Raw genomic sequence first — 20,898 nt, forward strand, 5'->3', positions numbered from 1 at the left:
GTAGTGAGATATTACCAGAGAAAAAGCAACGTGAGGATTAGGTTAACAACTCTTAATGCCTTTTTGGCTATGTAGTTGCAGTGGGCTCTAGCACTTAGATCATTAGAGGTGAGTATTCCCAGGGGTCCTTTACAGAGCTTGGGTCATCAACAAGATCTTGACTATTCAGCTTGTATTTTATTTTCTGATTTTTTTACCAATATGTAAGACAGAGCATTTATTTGTTGAGATTTGAAGTTGCCATATGTTAGACCATTCAGATACATAGTCTAGGTCTTTTTGTAGGGTAGTAGTATTGTCTGTGGTATTGAACAGCTTTACATCATCAGCGAAGAGAACGCAATTGCTCTTGATATGATCACAAAGGTCGTTTATGTAGATTATGAAGAGAGTTGGTCCTAGAACACTGCCTTGGGGAACACCACTATTGACAGGTACTGGATTTGATAGGGCGTCCCGATTTTGACCATTTGTTGTCTGTTTGACAGGAATGCTTCTATCCAGTTATTCAGTTGTCCAGAGATACCATAAGATTTTATTTTTAGGAGTAGTTTGTCGTGTACCACTGAATCAAAGGCTTTACAGAAGTCTATGTAGATTGCGTCTATTGCTTTGCCCTGGTCGAGTTGTGTAGTCCATATGTTTTTGCAGTGTAAGAGTTGCAGATTACAGGATAGTTTTTTTCTGAAACCAAATTGTTTATTGGAGAGTAGGTTGTTTGTCTCTAAATGGAGGATGATGGATTGGTTAATAATTGATTCCATGACTTTACAGGTGACGCAGCATAAGGAGATTGGTCTGTAATTTTCAACTAGGCTTGGGTCTCCCTTTTTGAAGATAGGGATGACTGTGGCTTGTAACCATAGGTTAGGCAAGGAGCTGGTCCTGAAAGATTTTTCAAAGATTATGCTTAGAGGTTTGGCTATGGCAGTGGATAATTGCCCAATTTTCCTTCTACTGTTTCTCATAGTAGTAGAGTCTCTTTGAAATTCTTTGATTAGGCCAGGGCTGTCAAACTGGCAACCCCTGGGCCAGATGTGTCAGTGCACACCCACCCTGGCTCCACAAAGCCAAAAAATACATCGCGATAAGTCATGATATGTCACATGATACAACTGAGTTTGACACCCGTGGATTAGGCTCTTTACTGTTGGCTTCTTTGGCAGTTTCTTGATCATTGTTATTGTTTACTTGATTGTTGGTCTGATATTACTCTTGGAGTTATTCTATGCTGATCTGGGTGCTTAGGACTTTTTGTTCTCTGTTTGGCTAGTTGATTTTCTTGTTTGCATAATTTAAAAAACATTTTTTATAACAATGTGTCTATTTATTTTTTATTTTTAAAAGTCCCAGCCTCCAAAAAATTTCCCCCTTTTTTTATTTTTTTTGTTTTTTTTTTTTCCCACCCACAAAATCAAAATTAAAATATTCCAAAAAATAAATAATAAAAAAAAAAAAATAAAATTTTTCTTTTTTTTTTTTTTGTGTTTATTTAAAGTGTTTTTTTACTGCCTGTTTGTCCTACATAGTGGTTACTGCAGTCATTACATTGTATGTTGTAAAATTTGAAGGGCTTTAGTTGGCTTGTGGGCTGCACTGATTCCATGTGGGTGTAATAATCTGTTGGTAGTTTCTGAGACATTCTTTTTTTTTTTTTTTTAAACAGACTTTATTCAGTTTTCACATTAAAAACAAAAATCTCTTTTTAGTGGACAACATATTTCCGGGTCATCATCTTTACATACAAATATGACAGAAATTATACATTGATATATGCATACTTAATTCTATTATTACCTTTTCCATTCCAAATTTTCAGTAAGGAGAGAAACAAACACATTAATTCTAGCCTCTTTCATTAATTTCAATCAATTTTGTTTCATTTCAATTATTTCAAATATAATCCTTTAGTATTTGTTTTTAAACATAAAGATAAACAATATATATTTGCCTAATAAATAATAATAAGGTTTAATTCTAAATTTTTTCATTAATCCCAATCTAAACATTTTTAAATTTCATTTCAATTATTTCAAGTATAATCCTTAATATTTATTTTAAAAATAAAAATAAACAATATATATTTGCCTAATAGTGGTAATAATGAAGTTACCAATGTCTCTCCTTGCTTTTAATAATCTATATTAAACTTATTAAGCTTATTAATTTAGCTGGTTCTTTAGTCTGTCACATTCCTTTCCATTACACTTTTTTTTTATAAATTCTAAATTAATACAGATCTTAACACACCCACACAAAAAGAAAAAAGAACAAGTATAAGTTTCCCCTCTTTTACTATTTTGAGTGTGACACCTTAATGATTAGAATATATCTTTATTCCCTCATCTTAATTCCCAATAAACCATTAGTCATTACATCTTCTCAATTGGATTCCACAGCATATTTCCCCCTTTAATAAGAGTTATCAGTATCTATATTACCCTATTTTCTAAATATTTTTAATTGCAGAAATATTCTTATTACCCCTTGTCACCCTGCAGAATCCCCCTTTTAAATCATCAACCATTATCTCTGAAAAGGCCATTTCTTTTCAACATTTTACTAGTTCTGTGTTTCTCTCTTTCACATGCCTGTTTCTTACTGCTTCTCCTCCCCTCTCTTGCCCATGTCTTTTCTCATTCTTTCTGGATTTCCTGACTTCACAAGTATTCCTTCTTTTAATTGTAAAGAAACAATTTCCTTTCAACATTTTACTAGTTCTGTGTTTCTCTCTTTCACATGCGTGTTTCTTGATGTATGGCAGTATAATTTGCTATGTTCTGTTGGTTCTGTTACATTGGATTAAGTGATCAGGCACTTTTTGATAAAGTTACGTGGTTATCCATTTTGTAATGACAAAGTGAAAACAGAAGTATCTGTAAATTTATTAAAAAAAAACAAACCCTGAAATATCACATTAGCACAAATATTTAGACCCTTCACTCAGTACTTTGTTGAAGCACCTTTGGCAGCAATAACAGTCTTTTGGGGTAAAATGCAACAAGCTTTGCACACCTGGATTGGGGGATTTTCTGCCATTCTTCCTTGCTAATCCTTTTAAGATCAGTCAGGTTGGATGGTGACTGTCAGTGGACAGCCATTTTCAGGTCCCTCCAGAAATGTTCAATAGGATTCAAGTCAGGGCTCTGGCTGGGCCACTCTAGAACATTTATAGAGTTGTCCCTAAGCCATTCCTGCATTGTCTTGGCTGTGTGCTTAGGATCGTTGTCATGTTGTTTATACTCATGTGAATAATGTTCTTATACATCTTAAAACCTTGCGGGAGATTAACAGAATAAAGGGAAGGTGAGAGAGAGAAAGAATTTCACCTGTTATCATATGTAGTGGACTTGTATGAAAGCAAGAAAATATTGAACAAAAATACATATATTGGTGGAAAAGATGATTAAACAACATATAGATCTGAAGCCAGAAATATTTTTGTTGGGTATAATGCCAGAGGGCTATGATAAAGGGATTGCATATTTAGCCTTGCATGTATTGACAGCTGCAAGGATTGTATTTGCACAATATTGGAAAAATGAGAAAACTCCATCAGATGATTAGATGAGGACATAATTTGGGAGATACTAGAGTGTGCAGAGATGGATAAATTGACATTAAAAATTAAGGACAAAAAAAGACACAGAATATTACTTAACATTGAATAGATTTTATGGCTGGTTAGAGATAAGAGGTAGAAAGTAGGCAAAGAAAGACTACTATTATGTATGAATTAAATATAAAGAGTGTTTATAATTATAAACATGTTTTATATAATTAACAGAATTATAAACAAGATAATATAAAGAGAAATCTAGTTAAAACGACTCTGTTACATCATCATCATCATCATCATCATCATCATCATCATCAGTAGTAGTAGTAGTAGTAGTAGTAGTAGTAGTAATATAATACATGTCAATATCTCTGTTTTTGTCATGCCCCTGTCGGAGTCTGAATCCGGAGTGGGAGTGTGGCTCCGTTGGCTGTGGAGGAAACTGGGGAAGGGCCAAGTCCAGCTGGGCAGAGCAGGAAAGAGGTAGAACAAGGGAGAGGGAATTCAGAGGAAGACCCAGGCCCATTCTCTCTTCATTCTGGGGCATGCAGGGAGGAATGAAGAAGAGAGCAACGTGGGTTGCGTAGCTTACAGGGGAGGAAAGGGCCCTGATTCCCTTCATTAGCCACACCTGGGAAGAAAGTTTAAGAGACATGCAGGCTGCGTGCAGCAGCTACTGGGAGCAAACATGACTTTATCTTGTGTTGACTTTGCTTATCTGTGTTCCTGGCATCTTTCCAATCATGTGAGTTTTGCCATGCCTTCACATCTGGAATTCTTGCTCCTGCCCTGCTAAACTAATTACCTCAGTTTGGCTTGATTGGACTTAAAGTTACAGTTTTTGTTGACCCAGCTTGGACTTGATTCTCTGCAGTTAAAGGCTGTTCCTTCGAGAGTTTTTTTCCCCGCCAGAAGGTAACCTGGATATTGGAGGCAAAGTTGGAGCCATTAAAGGGACTCTTCTTGATTATCTGACTGTGTTGCCTTTGTGCCACACCCCGAGTCATCACAGTTTTCTTCTTGATTTTTTGTAAATGATATGCCCTGACAATACACAGTATTCAAAATGCTTATAAATAAAAATAAAACATATACTAAAAAAAGAGAACGAGACAGAAAGTATTTCAATAGACCATAATCTATACAGATACAATATTTGAGAAGAAGACTGATGAGCAGATAAAAGCAGATCAAGTTGCAAAGCAGGTAGTGCAGCTAAGGGTTATTCATGTAAATCAGGGGTCCTCAACTACCGGGCCGCGGACCGGTCCGGTCCGTGGAGCACTCTGTACCGGGCCGCAAATAAAAAAAATGGCGGCTTTCTTCGCCTTCGGTGAATGCTGCTGGGATCGGGATCAAGGACACAAATGAGAGAAGGGGAGGGAGGAAGCAACCAAAACCTGTCCTGCTCTCTGGCTCAGCGGCTTCGGTTTCCTCCCGCCTCGTTCCTCTCTCAGTCGCTCTCGCTGCTCCACCAGCCCAGGAAGAAACTGCTTCAAAGAAGCCGGGGGTGGCTTTTCCTGTCGCCACAGCTCCTCCGAGCGCCCGTTCACCCCCACCCCACCCGCCCACGCGCGGTTCAATCCACAGTGCTCCGTTCTGCCTGCCTGCCTGCCTTCTTCATTTCTGGTGAGAATAATAACTATTCGCCTCTTTTTATCAGCCGAACCTGCTCCGAACGAAGAAGGCAGGCAGAACGGAGCACTGTGGATTGAACCACGCACGGGCGGGCGGGGTGGGGGTAAACGGGCGCTCAAGGAGCTGCGGCGACAGGAAAAGCCACCCCCGGCTTCTTTGAAGCAGTTTCTTCCTGGGCTGGTGGAGCAGCGAGAGAGCGACTGAGAGAGGAACGAGGCAGACACCTGAGGGAGGGAGGGAGACACCTGAGGGAGGGAGACACCTGAGGGATGGGGCTGAGGGAGGCAGGGCCGAGGCGCTCCTGAACTTGGTGGTTTGCTAGCAGACGTTTTATTACCCGACTAAGTAACAACATCAGATGTTACCTAGTCAGGTAATGAAACGTCTGCAAACAAACCACCAAACTCGGATTCTCCCCGGTCCTTGAAAAAGTGTTTGTGCTTGAAACTGGTCCCTGGTACAAAAAAGGTTGGGGACCACTGATGTAAATTTGCAGTTTTACTAGACAATGCTTTAAAATGATAAAGGATTAAAAAAAACCTGCTCACTTTTAACCCTAACATATTTCTCCGACTATAAATCTATCAGGATTAAACCAACTGCCTCCAATGTGTACCTGGTATGAATTGTGACCACTGTTATAAATTATGGTCACCGTGACTGTGAGGATGACAATCTGGAGAAGGCTGAACTAAATTGAAAGCATTCACAGTTTGCTTTCTTTCTCCACATTAACAATATGCAAAAATAAATAGCATGATATGTTTGGACGAGCAAAATAGTCTCAATAACATTTCAAAATAGGTAGCTGTGGTTGAGGAAAGAAAAAGAAAAACAAAGCCAGGAGAAGGACTTCAGAAATGATATTCAGATTATTCTTTGTTTCGGATATTCATGGATTCATTCCAAAGGATTGTGAAGACATGGAAGATTTGCCAACCCACTTGGGCAGTGCACTTCTGGTGAATTACTTAGGAATCTGTTTTATAATCTCGTGTTTTTAATAAGGTGTTTCATGATTTGAAGCTGCTAAGAGCCTAGGGGAACTAGTTAGCATAAAAATCACTTGGACATACAGATGTGCTGTGTAATTTACTACACAGTAATCCCAATTTTTTGCCATAGATTTGGGGAGTCTTTAGCTGTAAATTTGTTGTGTCTGAAATATATCAAGTACACAAGTAACCAGACAAGAGTTTCTTCCACTAGGATTTGTATATGAAACATGCAAAATTGTAGAAATCTAGTATATGCTGTTGTTGTCAATCTTTAATCAAATGTAAATCTAACAGTCTCTTTTAGAAGTATTTTATACATAGATTCTTATTTGAACCATGGAACAGGAATAATATTTCCACTAGTAAGGAAATTAACATATGAGGAGGTTGTCTTTCCCCTTCTTTTCTTCCTAAAAATGATTGTAATTCAAATTACTTAGATACTATTTTTATGGAGATGATGATACAACATACATTATTAATCTTATCTCTTAGAGAAGACTAATAAAATTTGACAACTATGCATTGTTATTTGGTAACAATACTTAACAATGTTTGTTCTATTTAAGAGTGTTTTCAACATTCATGAGAAGACAGACCTTTAGAAATGATAAACTTTGCCCTGAAAGAAATATCACATCCATCCTCAAAGCTTGTTTTGCCACTTTCCATTCCCTTACTCCACTGCCGTTTATTTCAATTTTGGCAAGTTATTGAGAATAGGGGACTGATTTATTAACTACAGAATTAATCTGGAATTCTGAAATAACAGCAAAAAAAAAAAAAAAAATCTGGAGTTTTACAGAGATTTTAACATGGAAGCAGAATGGATTGGAACCATATACCTCACTAAAAATTTCTCCAGAATTGTTTCAGATCATCCTAGAATCTGAGTTTGCCCTAAGTCATAGCATAACTCTATTTCTGCTAACTTTGCCGTTATTACAAAGCTCTATTAAAATATAAGGGGTAGAGTATATATTTGTGAAATGAAGTTTTAAACAACAATATTTTATAGATTCTTCTTTTTCTCTAACCCCAGAGACTTAAAAGGAGGTGTTTTTTGTGAAGCGCCTAAAGAAACAGATTTATTCTGAAATATGGGCTAGGTTGGAAAATAAGCAAGTATTCCTTTCAAGGAGGCAATGTCTTTCCCACAGTGTACACATTATAAAACTGAACATGTCAATAGAATAAAATCAGCCAATTGATCATTCTGCCTCCTGTATTTGTTCAAGGGAATAAAGCAAATGTAAGTCACCATTTGGAATCCATTGGTATATCTGATACACTTAAGCATATATAAGCAATTCTAATCTGTTCTATTCTGGACTCATAACATCAACACAGAAATACATAAAGGAACAAATAAACAAACATTGGCCCACAGTATTACATATGCTTTCTTTTCCATCCCCGTTTATCGCATGATTTTGACTTAGTAGTTCCATACTGCAGGATGTGGTGAGCAGAGGATAAATCTAGTTCCAAACCATAATAGGAAATAGCATTCCCAATATAAGAGTCTTACTCAGGGCGTTAGACTGGAGGATCACCAGAAACCCTTCCATTCCTATGGTTCTGTGACTCTGTGATTCTAAGATTATGGTACTATCATTCTTGGCAAAAAAAAACACAATGATATTCATCACTAAGATAGAAATGACATTTCTCCTTTTCTTCTTTCTATATTCTATCTTGTCTAATTATGAAAACCATAAATCGTCAGTTGTTTTTGTTTCTGTTCCATGCAAAAAGTCTACAAGCGGGTTTCCAGCGATTAATGTAAAAACTGTTTTTTCGCTGGTCAAAGAAATCAATTCAGCCATGTTAGCAAGTTTCATCATTTTTACCAATCATGCTTCCATTATGGTGATGCCAAATCTTGCCATTTTGGGCCTACAATAATTTTGTTGCAATTAACATGCACAAAATCAAAGTTCCATACTTTTTTTCCCAATGGTTTGTCTATCGATACTAAAAGAAAAATATCTGGTCTTAATTGTATATTCATCTTCAAAATCCTCTGAATCGGTATTTCTATATTTAAACCCAGATTTTCTAGCTGTTTTACCTATCCACCAAATATGATAAAATGTTTCTTCTGTTTTCTTCACATATCCAACATAAATTTGAGCTGCTTTTGTATGTTCTAGACAATTTTTCTGGTGATATATACCAACACTACTTCATTTTATACAGATTTACCTTTAAGGTTGTAATATAGTGTAAATTTCAATCCTTACAGCCACACATTTTCCCAGTGTTCCATCGGTATATTATAACCACAATTTCGGCCCACTTTATCATATATTCTCATTTGTTGTTCTTCTGCTTCAAATTTCAATAAAATGTATAATATATTAGCAATTACATCATTATTTGTACAGAATTCTATTTCAGATTCGGTGTTACAATATTCAAAACCATACTTTGTGTTACTTTAAATCTTTCTAGTAATTAAATCATTGATAACTATATCCTTCTACCACCAGTTTTTCTTTTCTTTTCTTTTACAACAAAATTCTAGTATTTCACAATAAGCTAGTTACTTCCTTTATTTCTTATCTATAAAATGCTTTCTGAGATGAAAGGCACACAGGTGGTTTTGGGCACAACCTGGTTCTGCATCTATGACATACTCTCAATATGGCACATCTAACATAATGGTTTTTACAATCTGTATTAAGCTTGACCACAAATTTCTTTACCGCCCAAATCTCAAGTCATGAACTTCTAACTCCAAAAGCCTATTTCTCAGCAATGCTTATTCTTTAATCCAAACCAAATAGCAAACTGCAAAACACAATTTCAAATCAGATAAACCCAATCTGCTTGTTCCTTTGCATCTTGTAACATACCCATTTTGCATCCTTTGCATCTTGTAACCATACCCATTTTGATAACTGATACACCGTTTTAACAGTGAGAGATCTAAAATTTTGTGGCAGTGAAAAAATGCAAGTTAAAAATTGAGCTCTTTTGAACTGCATCATTTATGATATTTGAAACAGGAAATTCTAGTTGGTGGTATTCCTGCTGCTATTTGTTGAAAGAAAGAGGATGGGATTAGGGAGAGCAGCAAGTATAAAACCAGATGTTAATGTGAAAAGGAACTATTTGGGCTATTACTGTGGAGGACAAGCCTGAAGTTCATTGCTGAAAGGTAGTGATCATTCCTGTGATCATTCCACAAGTGGTCAATGATGTTACTGAGATTTCACACTATTGGGGTGCAAAGACCATGGTCGATGTTTGTTAAGTATGGTGAATAATGGAGACCAGACATCTGACCAGTGACTTCAACTCTTTAATAATAGTAAATAGAACATAACAGAGCAAGGCTATGGGCAGCAGTAACCCTTTTATAGGGTTAGATGCTGCCTTATTAACCAATGAAAAGTGCAACAAGTTTAAACTAATAACCAATAAGAATTGTCCCAATAGGGGCCAATCAGGGACTAGTTCTGGTCCAATCACAAGTTGTTGTATAAGGACCAATCAAGTGTGCAGGTTTTCAAGCCCTGATTTGCATTTAGGTTATTAAACTTTTATTGATTCACAACACCCCTCCCCCTTGGGTTCCGTTTGAGGGGAGCTGTAATAAAATCCTCAAGATAGACAGGCCGTTTGGTCTGCCTGGATGATTTCCGAGGCTCCACTGGGTTTTGTCCAATGACCGGTTCCGGTGGAGCGTTTGGATGACCTTTATTGAATTCAGTTTCGCTGCAAGGTGATTCCGTGCTGCTTTCACTGTGGTTGTCTCCGCTACTCCATGTTTCTTCGGGGTTTTGCAGTTCGGTTTCCCCCGTATCAAAGTTCCCTGAAAAAGTCAACTCCCTCCCCCGCTTCAAGTTCCGGTGTTTCGCTGGGCCGTAGGGTTTCCGTTGGCCTGCTATTTGTCATATCAAAGTCAATTTCCTCGATATTTCCTCCCCCTTGAGTTGGTGAACCCGGGGAGTCATGGCCGCTGGGTGGTAATCTCGATCGGAGTTGGTCTATGTGGTGTTTCCACACCCTCCCATCGTCTGTTAGCAGGCGGTACGATCTAGGCCCAGTGAGGTGGGTAACGGTTGCGGGTATCCATAACGGGTCACCGGAAAAGTTTTTGGCAAAGATTAAATCGCCTACCTTAAATTCCCGGCATTTGCTGCTGGAGCCGAAGGGCTTTTCCGGTGCGAAAGCGGGATGGAGCCGGTCAAGGTGTGATCGTAGTTTCCGCCCCATAAGAAGTTCAGCGGGCGTTTTGTTGGTCACGCTGTGGGGCGTGATGTGCTGCAACAAGAGAATTCGATTGATTTTCTCGTCGATGTTGCCAAATTCCATTTTGTGAAGGGTCATTTTTACAAATTGTACCATGCGTTCTGCACGTCCATTCGCCGCAGGGTGCATGGGTGAGGTTAGCGCATGGCGGATGCCCCGATCAACAAGATATTGTTCAAAGGGTAATGCAGTAAACTGTGGTCCGTTGTCCGAGACCAACACGTCCGGAAACCCGTGTGTGGCAAATAGTCTGTTTAATTTATTAATAACTGAGTCCGTTGTAGTTGTGTTCATTCGATGAATCTCGAGCCAGTTTGAATAGGCATCGACAGTAATAAGGAAAGTGTGTCCTTTGGTAGGCCCCGCAAAGTCAATATGAATACGGGACCATGGTCCCCTCGGAGTTTCCCATTCGGTTGGGCTTGCTTTAGGCGGGGCGTTGCTGACGTCCTGGCAACGTTGACAAGTGGCGACCCAGGCCTCGATTCTTTTGTCGATTCCCGGCCACCAAGCATAGCTGCGTGCGAGTGCTTTCATCCGCACAATACCCCGATGTCCCTCATGCAATACCGCCAAAACAGTTTGTTGCAATTTGCCAGGGATTACGACTCGATCGCCCCACAAGATACAACCTTTTTGGGAAAACAGTTCGGTTTGGCGGGCTTTGAAAGGAGCCCATTCCGGTGCTATTTGGTCCGTCGGCCACCCCCGTTCAACCCAGCGTAGGATGTGTTGCAGAACTGGGTCACGTTTCGTTTCAAAGGCAATGTCTCTAGCCATCAAGGGTGGTGCATGTAGAGCTTCGATCTGTAGTGTTGAAATGGTTGGGGCTGGATCTACAACAGAGTCTGGGAGCGGTGTTCTGCTCAATGCATCAGCGTGGAGAATTGATTTTCCCGGGCGATGTTGCAAGGTGTAGTTGTAGGCCGCCAAGAATTCAGACCAACGGGTCATTCTGGGGGATAATATATACGGGGTTGGTTTATTACCCGCAATGATCCCCAGTAGCGGTTTATGATCAGTTATTATCGTAAACACACGGCCATAAACATATTCATGAAATCTTTTAACTGCAGCCACAATAGCTAAAGCTTCTTTGTCCAGCTGACTATAATTTCTTTCAGCTTTAGCTAAGGTTCACGAAAAAAACGCGATGGGGGCTTCCGTTCCATTTGGTAATACGTGGGCCAGAATTGCCCCAACCCCAAAAGGTGATGCGTCACACGTGATAGTGAGCGGAAGAGTCTCGTTGTACTGCATAAGTACAGAATCAGAAGTTAGCAATTTCTTTACTTGTTGGAAAGCACATTGTTCCCGTTGTCCCCAAACCCACGTTGCTTTTTTGTCTAATAGTCTATGCAATGGTTCTGCTACCGTTGCTTTGTGGGGTAAAAAGACATTATAGAAATTGATAAGTCCAAGGAACGCCTGTAGGTCTGCCTTGTTCCTTGGAGTGGGGGCCTTTCTAATCGCCCTTAATTTGTCTTCGTGGGATGGATTCCTTGGCTGTCCAGGAGGTATCCCAAAAATTCTACTATTTCGGTACATAACTGGCATTTATCTTTTTAACTCTGAGGCCTGCGTTTTGGAATCTTCGTAAAACCTCTCTGAGTCGCTTTTTCTAGGATGTCTTTGTTAGGGCGGCGATGAGTACATCGTCGAAATATGGTACGACCCCTCTGATCCCTTGTAACAACCTTTCCATTAAGCTCTGAAAGATTCCGGGGCCACGCTTACCCCAAACTGGAGCCGGTTGCATTTAAATGCGCCCTATGTGTTACGATAGTTTGCGCCTCTGCCGTGGTCGGATCTACAGGCAATTGCTGATACGCCTGGGCTAGATCTAGTTTAGCGAAAACTTTCCGCCACCCAGGGAATGGAGCAAGTGTTGCACTACCGGCACTGGATATGCACTTTGCTGTAGTGCGTGGTTTAAAGTGGCCCGGTAGTCTCCGCAAATTCTTAGTGACCCATCAGGCTTGATTGGCGTCACTATAGGGGTTTCCCAGCGGCGTGGTCGGTGGGTTCCAGCACGCCCTGCGCTATTAGCTTATCGAGTTGTTCGTCGATTTTAGGCTTCAAGCGAATGGCACCCGACGCGGCTTAAGGCGGATGGGTGCTATCTCAGGGTCCAAGTTAAACGAGATCGGGGTCCCCTTGTACTTGCCTAGTCCGTTCGCGAAAACGTCTTGGAATTCTTGCACGAGTGCTTCCTCCCAATCGCTGCTCTCGGCCCTGTGGACTCCGGCTACAGTGATTCCGAGCGGCCTGAACCATTGAAGGCCTAAAAGACTAGGCCTGTCGCGATCCATGACAGTCAGTGGTAGTGCGACGGTGCGGTCCTTGAATGAGACCTGGAATCTGCGGGACCCGACGACGGGAATTCGGTTGCCCTGATAGTCTTTGAGTATAACCCTTTGAGGGTTAAGGTCTTGGCAGCGAATCGTTGGAATGAGCTGTTGGAGCGTTTTCACGACACCATCGAGAGGGAAGATCCCGAGTCTACCTCCATCACGCAAGGTTTGTTTTCGATGGCGACCTTTACTCGGATTTTCCCGGCATCAAGGGATGTAGCGTGGCCTATGGTGATTGTTTGGTGGGTCTCTTCCCGCCGGGTTTCTTCGCGCCTGGTGGAAGTGGTGGACGGTTTGTTTCTGTAGGAGCGGTTTCCCCATTGGTGGTTCAATTTTTCTCGGTGTGTGCCGAAGAATCCGGAAGACTGGCATTCGGCCTGTCGGGGTTTGGAGTTCTGTTTGCTTCTGCAAACCTTTGCGATGTGACCTCGTCTCCCACAATTGCGGCAGAGTGCGTCGAGGAATTTACAGCCGGATCGTGGGTGATTGGCTCCACAGCCGGCACACGGTTGAAATGAGTGTTGTGTGGACTGGTCTCGCTCCGTTCGAAGTCGGTTGACCTCTTCCCCATCGCTGTCGGACGGGGACTCTAGGTCTTCGTGGTGAGTTGATACCGGGTGTCTCTCTGAGCGAGGTGAGGTATCATTGGTGAGTTTACGTAGTGGTACGTTGGTGCGGCGCATTCGGGCTGCCGACTTCTTGGTTGCCTCCGTTGCCGAGGCTTCTTTAAGGGCATCGGTGAGGCTGATGTCCCCCTTAGCCATAATTTTGCTCTGGATCGTGCCGTCTTCTAGGCCCAGAACCAGGCGGTCCCGGAGGGCTTCTTCTAAGTCGGCGAATCCGCAGAGGCCTCCAAAGTTGCGAAGGTCCGCGATGTAATCGGCAAGGCTTTCGCCCTTCCGTTGGTCCCTCTGGTAATATTTGTGTCTTCTGACTAAGGTTGGCACGGTGGGCGCGTAATGGGCCCGTAGTAAAGGTTCGAGGACGTCCCAGTCCATCTCTTTTACTTCGGCGGGCTTGGCAAGTGATTTTGCCATTTTAAATATGGTAGGTCCGCAGTGAGTTAGAAAGATAGCTCTTTTTTTGCCGGTTGTTGCATCTTTCAAATTGTTGGTCTCCAGAAACATCTGGAACCGATCCATGTATGCCTCCCAGTCTTCGGTTTCTGGGTTGAATGGAGCGGGTGGTACGGCACCGCTGGCCATGTTGCTGTTGATGGTGCGTGTTCGACCACGTGCTCTGTTGGTTGCTCTTTGATTCAGTCAGCTCTTCGGTCTCCGGATCCTATCCTCATCGCCAGTGTTAAGTATGGTGAATAATGGAGACCAGACATCTGACCAGTGACTTCAACTCTTTAATAATAGTAAATAGAACATAACAGAGCAAGGCTATGGGCAGCAGTAACCCTTTTATAGGGTTAGATGCTGCCTTATTAACCAATGAAAAGTGCAACAAGTTTAAACTAATAACCAATAAGAATTGTCCCAATAGGGGCCAATCAGGGACTAGTTCTGGTCCAATCACAAGTTGTTGTATAAGGACCAATCAAGTGTGCAGGTTTTCAAGCCCTGATTTGCATTTAGGTTATTAAACTTTTATTGATTCACAACAATGTTCCTATTTTATACAGAGTTCAATAGACTTTGCTGTCCTTCAGCCTGAATTACATCTCAAGGCTATTATTGTTATTGTAAATGCAACAATAGGTTTCTCAGTTGTTTACCAAAAATGCATGCACATCTTTAGGTTGAGCTTCAGGCTAAATGCAAAGATTGCAGTTTTATTAAATGTAGAAATATAAGCAGTGATTGTGAATTAGGAACAGACAATCTTAAATTATTAGCCAAAGAAGTATAATTTTTATATTGTTATATTTTTCATGGGTTATTTTAAAGTGAATCTATAGTGTATCGTGCTTGACTGGATTTTGTGACTATTGTATAGACAGCTTGCAAAAACAAACACTCAAGGCCTATGTGACATTGCTGTATTTTGCTTCATCAAATGGAAATCAGCACAAATTCTTTGTCACAGAACAGATGGAATATGATTTGCCTCAATGAGATGCTCCATGTTGCTTCTGGAGCTTCATCCTGTAGTTTCAGTAGCCACAAGAAGAATGCACAGAAGGAATTCCCATCACTTTCTTCATGTGTGAGAACATCCCCAGACTGGTCAATGCTGGTCTTGCTTTACTTTGAGAAGAGGTGGGGGTGGCAGATCTGTCTCTCTCAGGGTGCAAAGAGAAAATATCTGCTATGAACTCGATGTGGCATCTGGACAATAAATTATCACTTCCATTCAGTTATCCCAACTCTACTCTGAATAAAAGGATTAGAGGGTGATAAAAAGGAAAAAAATGTCATTAAAAAAATTCATGAGTGTGCAGAGATGGACAGCCTAACCAAATTACTAAAAAACAACAAAGATAGTGAATACTAAAAAGTTTGGAACTGTTGGTATGAATGGTTAAAGAAAAAGCAACATTTGACAACTAAATAAGTTATGAAACTATGAAGAACATGCGTTTAATCATAAAATATTCTGTGAAATTAAAACATTAAAAGAATGAGGAAGGTATTGTAACAAAGTAGATCACATCAATGATATGGGGTAAAAGAAGAAAAGAAAAGAAAAATGTAACCAATGCTGAATACCTGCTGCAAAATGTATATATGTATATGTATATATGTATATATGTACTGTTAAAAATGATGCCATGGTTGTCCTAAAGGTGCTATTTCTCATCCAAGAAGCTTCTTCAGCTCTGACTGAATGGTGGTGAATGATATTCATAAATCCTCATTTGCATACTTTTAGAGAGTCATGGAGGCCACTTGGAGGTTTATCTGTGTTCGCAGAGTCTCCTGAGTAGTGCAAATGGGTTTGGAGATGTCTTGGAATTGCTGAAAGGACAGTGTTGTAGACTGGAGTTAGATCATGTCATATCATGTCATATCAACAGAGGGGGAGGGATTTTGACATAGGCCTGTTTGATCCCCCTTTCAAACCAATGGTCCTCTTTGTCCAAAATGTGGACTTTGCTGTCTTCAAAAGAGAGGCCTTTGTCTTTTAAATGCAGATGGACTGCTGAATCTAATTGTGATCAGTTTGTTCTATGTTGTCAAATTCCCCCCCAAATCTAGCAGGGGCTCCTCCATAACAGACAAAGAAGAGAACAATAAACAAAGCAACATTGTCATGCCATACATTGCAGAAATATCAGAAAAACTCAGGAAGATTTTCAACAACACAACATACAGGCACACTTTAAACCCAATAATACACTAAGGCAGAAGCTTGTCCACCTCAAGGATAACACACTCAGATACAAATTGAGCATTTTGGTACATGAAGTACAATGAAGCAAGACATGTGCAGACCTGTACATTGGGGGGGGAAAACCAACCACTTCACAAATGCATGGCACAACATAGGGTCACTGGGAGCTGCTATGAATAGGGAGGCCTGCTGAGAAAATAAATCAGGATATTTAGTGGATAAAATGGCTCAGGTTCATATTGTCATGTACTCTGACTTGAGGCACCAGGTGCATGGTTTGTTAGCATGTTCTGGGTTGAATTTTTTCTTGTAGCTCCTGTGGAGGTAGACAAAGACTCTATACAATAGCCGAGCCACCAGTTTACTAAATCTAGGTCCAATTTGGATTGTAAAAGCAGCCTTGGAGATGACCAATGGTACATTCCTTTGTGGGGTGCTAAATGCTTTTACTTGCTCTCACCTCCTTTACAATATTTACATTAAACCACTTAGTGAGGTCATCCTCTACTGATAAGGTTCAATATTATCAGTATGCTAATGATATGAAATTATGTCTTTCAATCCCAAGATGGCCAAGTTGTCAGGGTCCTGTCGCAGTACCTGGAGACTATGTGGGTTTATTTGGGTAGGAAGCATTTCTGACTTATTCTAGCAAAAACTAAGAAGTCATGGGCATTTCAGCCACCTAGATCTAGGGATGATTCATCTTTGACCTTGGATGGGGCAATTTTTTCTCTATTAAAGTCTGATCACAATCCAGAGGTGGTATTCAGCAGGTTCTGACCAGTTCTGGAGAACTGGTAGCAGAAATTTTGAGTAGTTCAGAGAACTGGCAAATACCACCTCTGACTGGAGATTTTACACTATCCTTCCCCTGCCACACCCACCAAGCCATGCCCACAGAACCGATAGTAAAACATTTGAATCCCACCACTGCCACAATCCCCTAATCTTCCTGGATTCATAGCTCCTGCTCAATAAGCAGATGGCAGCTGAGGCCAGGAAAGCCTTTCCACAGTTTCTTCTGGTCTTCCTAGGTTACTAGGCCCTTTAGGCAGTATCTCCTACCTTACACCTTGACTACTGCAATGTAGTCCATATGGTGCTTCCATTGAAGACTACTTTAAAACTTTAACTGGTCTAGAATGTGGTGGCCTGAGTAATGATGGACATACCTTCATATATCCATATAATGCCCCTACTTCACAAGCTTTACTGGTTTCTGATTTGCTTCTAGGTGTGATTCAAGGTGCTGATTATGACCTATGAAACGTATGAATTTTGTAGAACGGGGTATCAAACTGGTGGCTCACGGGCCAGATGTGTCATATGTAGGCCACACCCATCCTGGCTTCACAAAGCAAAAATATTGTGATATATCGTGATACATCACTTGACGCAATTGAGTTTGATGCCCGTATTGTAGAGCCTGGTTACTTGAGGGAGCACTTGTCTTCCATTGTGTCTGCCCAGCTGATTTGATCCTCCATGGTTAGCAGTTCTGGGTTCCTTCGACAGCATTCATCAGTGCCCTAAAATATGCCTCTTTGTAGCACTTCCTGCCTTCTGGAATGAGATTCCCCCTACATCTGAATGGCCTTGATCTTGCTGGTAGCTCAAAGGTCCTTGAACACAAACACACCAAAGCTTTTGGCAAGGATGATTGAAGCTCCCTTTTATTTATTTAGTCCCATTTCTTTTTCATGCCTTTCTTCTAATTTTTCCCCCTCTTTCCCACCCATCACTGGGAATTGGGAAGTCACTCTCTTTCAGCCTAACTCACATCACAGGGTGATTATTTTGGGGTAAATAGAAGAAGGCAGGTGTGTTGGATATGTTTAGAACCTTGAATTATTTGTACAAATAAAAAGGCAAGATAGAAATAAATTAACTATCATTAAGCAGTGCATTTTGTAGCCTGGTGTACAAATCCCACAGTTGTGACATTTAATACAGAAAACAGAATGAAGTTCTAATGTAAAAGTGAAATTAGTTTTAACATGAATCTAATCATAGCAAATTTATTCTGCATCATTTCTTGAACCAATCATGCATTATGTACCAGCCATTATAATTTTCAGCCCCCAAGGCTTTTGACAATAGTAAATTAAAATTCACTTGAAAGACATCTGGCAGTGAAAAGTTGATCTAAGGAATTTGTCTAGTACTTGTATCTATAAAATTTAACACAGTACTTTCAAATAATTTATGTTAGATTGGGAAGAAGTCTGATTAATTGTTACATTCTTACTTTTTAAAGTTATTAAGATATTTTGTAGAACATTGCATCCAGGAATGAGATCTCAAATTGTATTGACTCATGCCTTTGATTGATTTTGTCCTCAGCTCACTAAGAAGTATGGTCCAGTTTTTACTATCTGGCTAGGAGTAAAGCCAATGGTTGTGATTTGTGGATATGAAGGAGTGAGAGATGCTTTGGTAACTCATAATGAAGAATTTAGTGGACGGCCACCTATAGCTCTCTTTGCTCAAATAACCAAGGGCTATGGTGAGTGTACAGATTATTTGCACTTTGATTTCCAGTTCCAGTTACCCATTTAGAGGAAAGATAAAAACCTTAACTTTCCTAAACAAATGACAGTGTCCAATATTCTTTTTAAGGAATGAAAAATGAAATAGCTCTTGGGGGTACTTGAAAAGCAGACAAAACTCTTTTGTCATGTTGTCAAAGAATGGAATAAATTTTGTCTGGCATCATCAGTTTTTGACAAACCTATGTTGGTGGTTGGTTTCTGGTTATAAATTTGCTTCCTTTTAGGTGTCTGTAGATTATTCATTGCTTTATTATCTTTTCCAGAATCATCCCGGATATTGGTGTCAGGCTGATAGGTCTGTAGTTTCTTGGAACCATTTTTTCCCTTTTTTTGAAGATAGGAACCATATCAGCTCTTTTGCAGTCATTTGGTAGTTTCCCGATGCTGCAGGATTTCACTACCAAACTTGCAACTTTGAGCAATATTCAACCTGTCAAAGTTCTGTGGCTTTTCAAAATGCTGCAAAACACTTTGAAGCCCTCAAATACTATTTGCAAATCTATTTGGAGGGAGTAAATTGTTTGAAGATGTGTTGAATAGAAGCACTCCAACAAAGCTATGTACAACCTTACAAGTTAGACTCAAGCCCTTTAAGGTTTATAATTTGGAAGTAGGTGATGCAATCAGGAGGCCTTTTCAGAGTTTACCAATAATGTAGATGGAAAAGTCAGACCAAGATTTTGCCACTTGCAGTATCATTTCCCAAGCTGAAGGATGCACAATACGATTAGTAAGCGGAATTGTTCATTAAAATAGTCTAGAAGTTATTATTTGTTGTGAATGTTATTGTCAAGTTCCAGAACAGAAGATCTAAAAATTCAGAGAATATTAGTGTGTCATAGTGGCTCAGTGGCTAAGACGCTGAGCTTGTTGATCAGAAAGGTCGGCAGTTTGGCGGTTCGAATCCCTAATGCCATGTAACAGAGTAAGCTCCTGTTACTTGTCACAGCTTCTGCCAAGCTAGCAGTTTGAAAGCATGTAAAAATGCAAGTAGAAAAATAGGAACCACTTTGGTTCTGTGTACCTTTGGCATTTAGTCATGCCAGCCACATGACCATGGAGACGTCTTTGGACAGCGCTGGCTCTTTGGCTTTGTAACGGAGATGAGCACCACCCACTAGACCTGGAAATGATCAGCACATATGTCCGAGGGGAACCTTTACTTTTACCTTTCTACTAGTGTGTCACTGGGTCATCATTTCAAAGGTGTTTTCTTACCTAAACAAATAAACAAAATGACCATGGGTGAACAAATAGCAGGGGGAGTGCAAGCCACTTCCTGCTAGCTTCTCCATTGAATTTCCTGGTGAGAAGCTTGCAGGAAGTATTAAAAACCTCTCCTTCCTTCTTTCCCTCCCCCTTCCCCCTCCTTTTCTCCTTCCCTGCACAAGAGATGCCACATGGGTAAAGGATGGCATGCAGTGAGCACACAAGAACTGATGGACAGGTCAGGGAGGGCACATGGGGTGGGCAACCTGGTGGGGAAGGACATACAAGAGTTCCTTCTTCCCTATTAATGCATTCCTTGCTTCTTTTCCTGCCTCCCTTTCTTTCTCCTTCCCCCTTCCTTTCTCCTTCCCTTCCTTTCCCAGCAGAGAGGTAAGTGATTAATGTGGATGGGAGAGGGAATGACAGATTGCCAAAGTGGTTGGAGACTGGCAGGGAAATGTTGAAAATGAGGATCATGTGACCCCTGCAGCACAATCACATCGTTGATCCAGCAGCTACCCAGCAATGCTAAAGAGCCAGGGCTTCCCCAAATTTCATTCCTTTGGGAAATAATGGGTCCCAGCATCCTGTAAATTAGGCCATTTGAAGTACCTTTATTGACAATGTTTTGCCCTATGATTTCAGGATTTTTCCCATTTAGAAGTTAAAGACATGAGAGGTTGGGTAGTATAAAGAATGAAATAGTAGAAAATAACAGTTTTGTTTTTCAAATATTGTTTCTGTTTATGTATGTGGGTGTGAAGCAGTGAATAGGAAAATTGAGAAAAATGAAAGTTCTTCTATCCTTTTCAAATGTCCACAGACTTTGTAACTTTACCCAGTATATAAGCTGAATAAAGATAGTGCAGACTGAATTTCTTTTCCTTTTATCAAAGTATCAATTACTCCTGGGGAAAGAAATGCATGTTTACATTTTATGTACTTATTTTTTCAGAAGATTTATATAGCTACCCACTCATTCTCAATGACTCTGGGTGACTTAGAAACACTAAAAAACCAGTATAAAAGAATAAAAAACA

The 20,898-nt window shown here is 40.3% G+C and overlaps 1 protein-coding gene across 1 annotated transcript in view; it reads left to right on the forward strand.

Moving 5' to 3' along the window:
• LOC113426278 (cytochrome P450 2C23-like) overlaps window positions 1–20,898 on the forward strand; it is a 36,120-nt gene that overhangs the window by 2,226 nt on the left and 12,996 nt on the right. The window contains exon 3 of the mRNA XM_087954182.1: window positions 18,441–18,603. Within this exon, the coding sequence (XP_087810308.1) occupies window positions 18,441–18,603 (163 nt within the window). The remainder of the gene's footprint in view (window positions 1–18,440; window positions 18,604–20,898) is intronic.

This window comes from Notechis scutatus, chromosome 2, assembly GCF_049901735.1.
Source record: "Notechis scutatus isolate UNSWTSFEM ecotype Mainland chromosome 2, rNotScu1.2, whole genome shotgun sequence".
NCBI classification, from domain to species: domain Eukaryota; kingdom Metazoa; phylum Chordata; class Lepidosauria; order Squamata; family Elapidae; genus Notechis; species Notechis scutatus.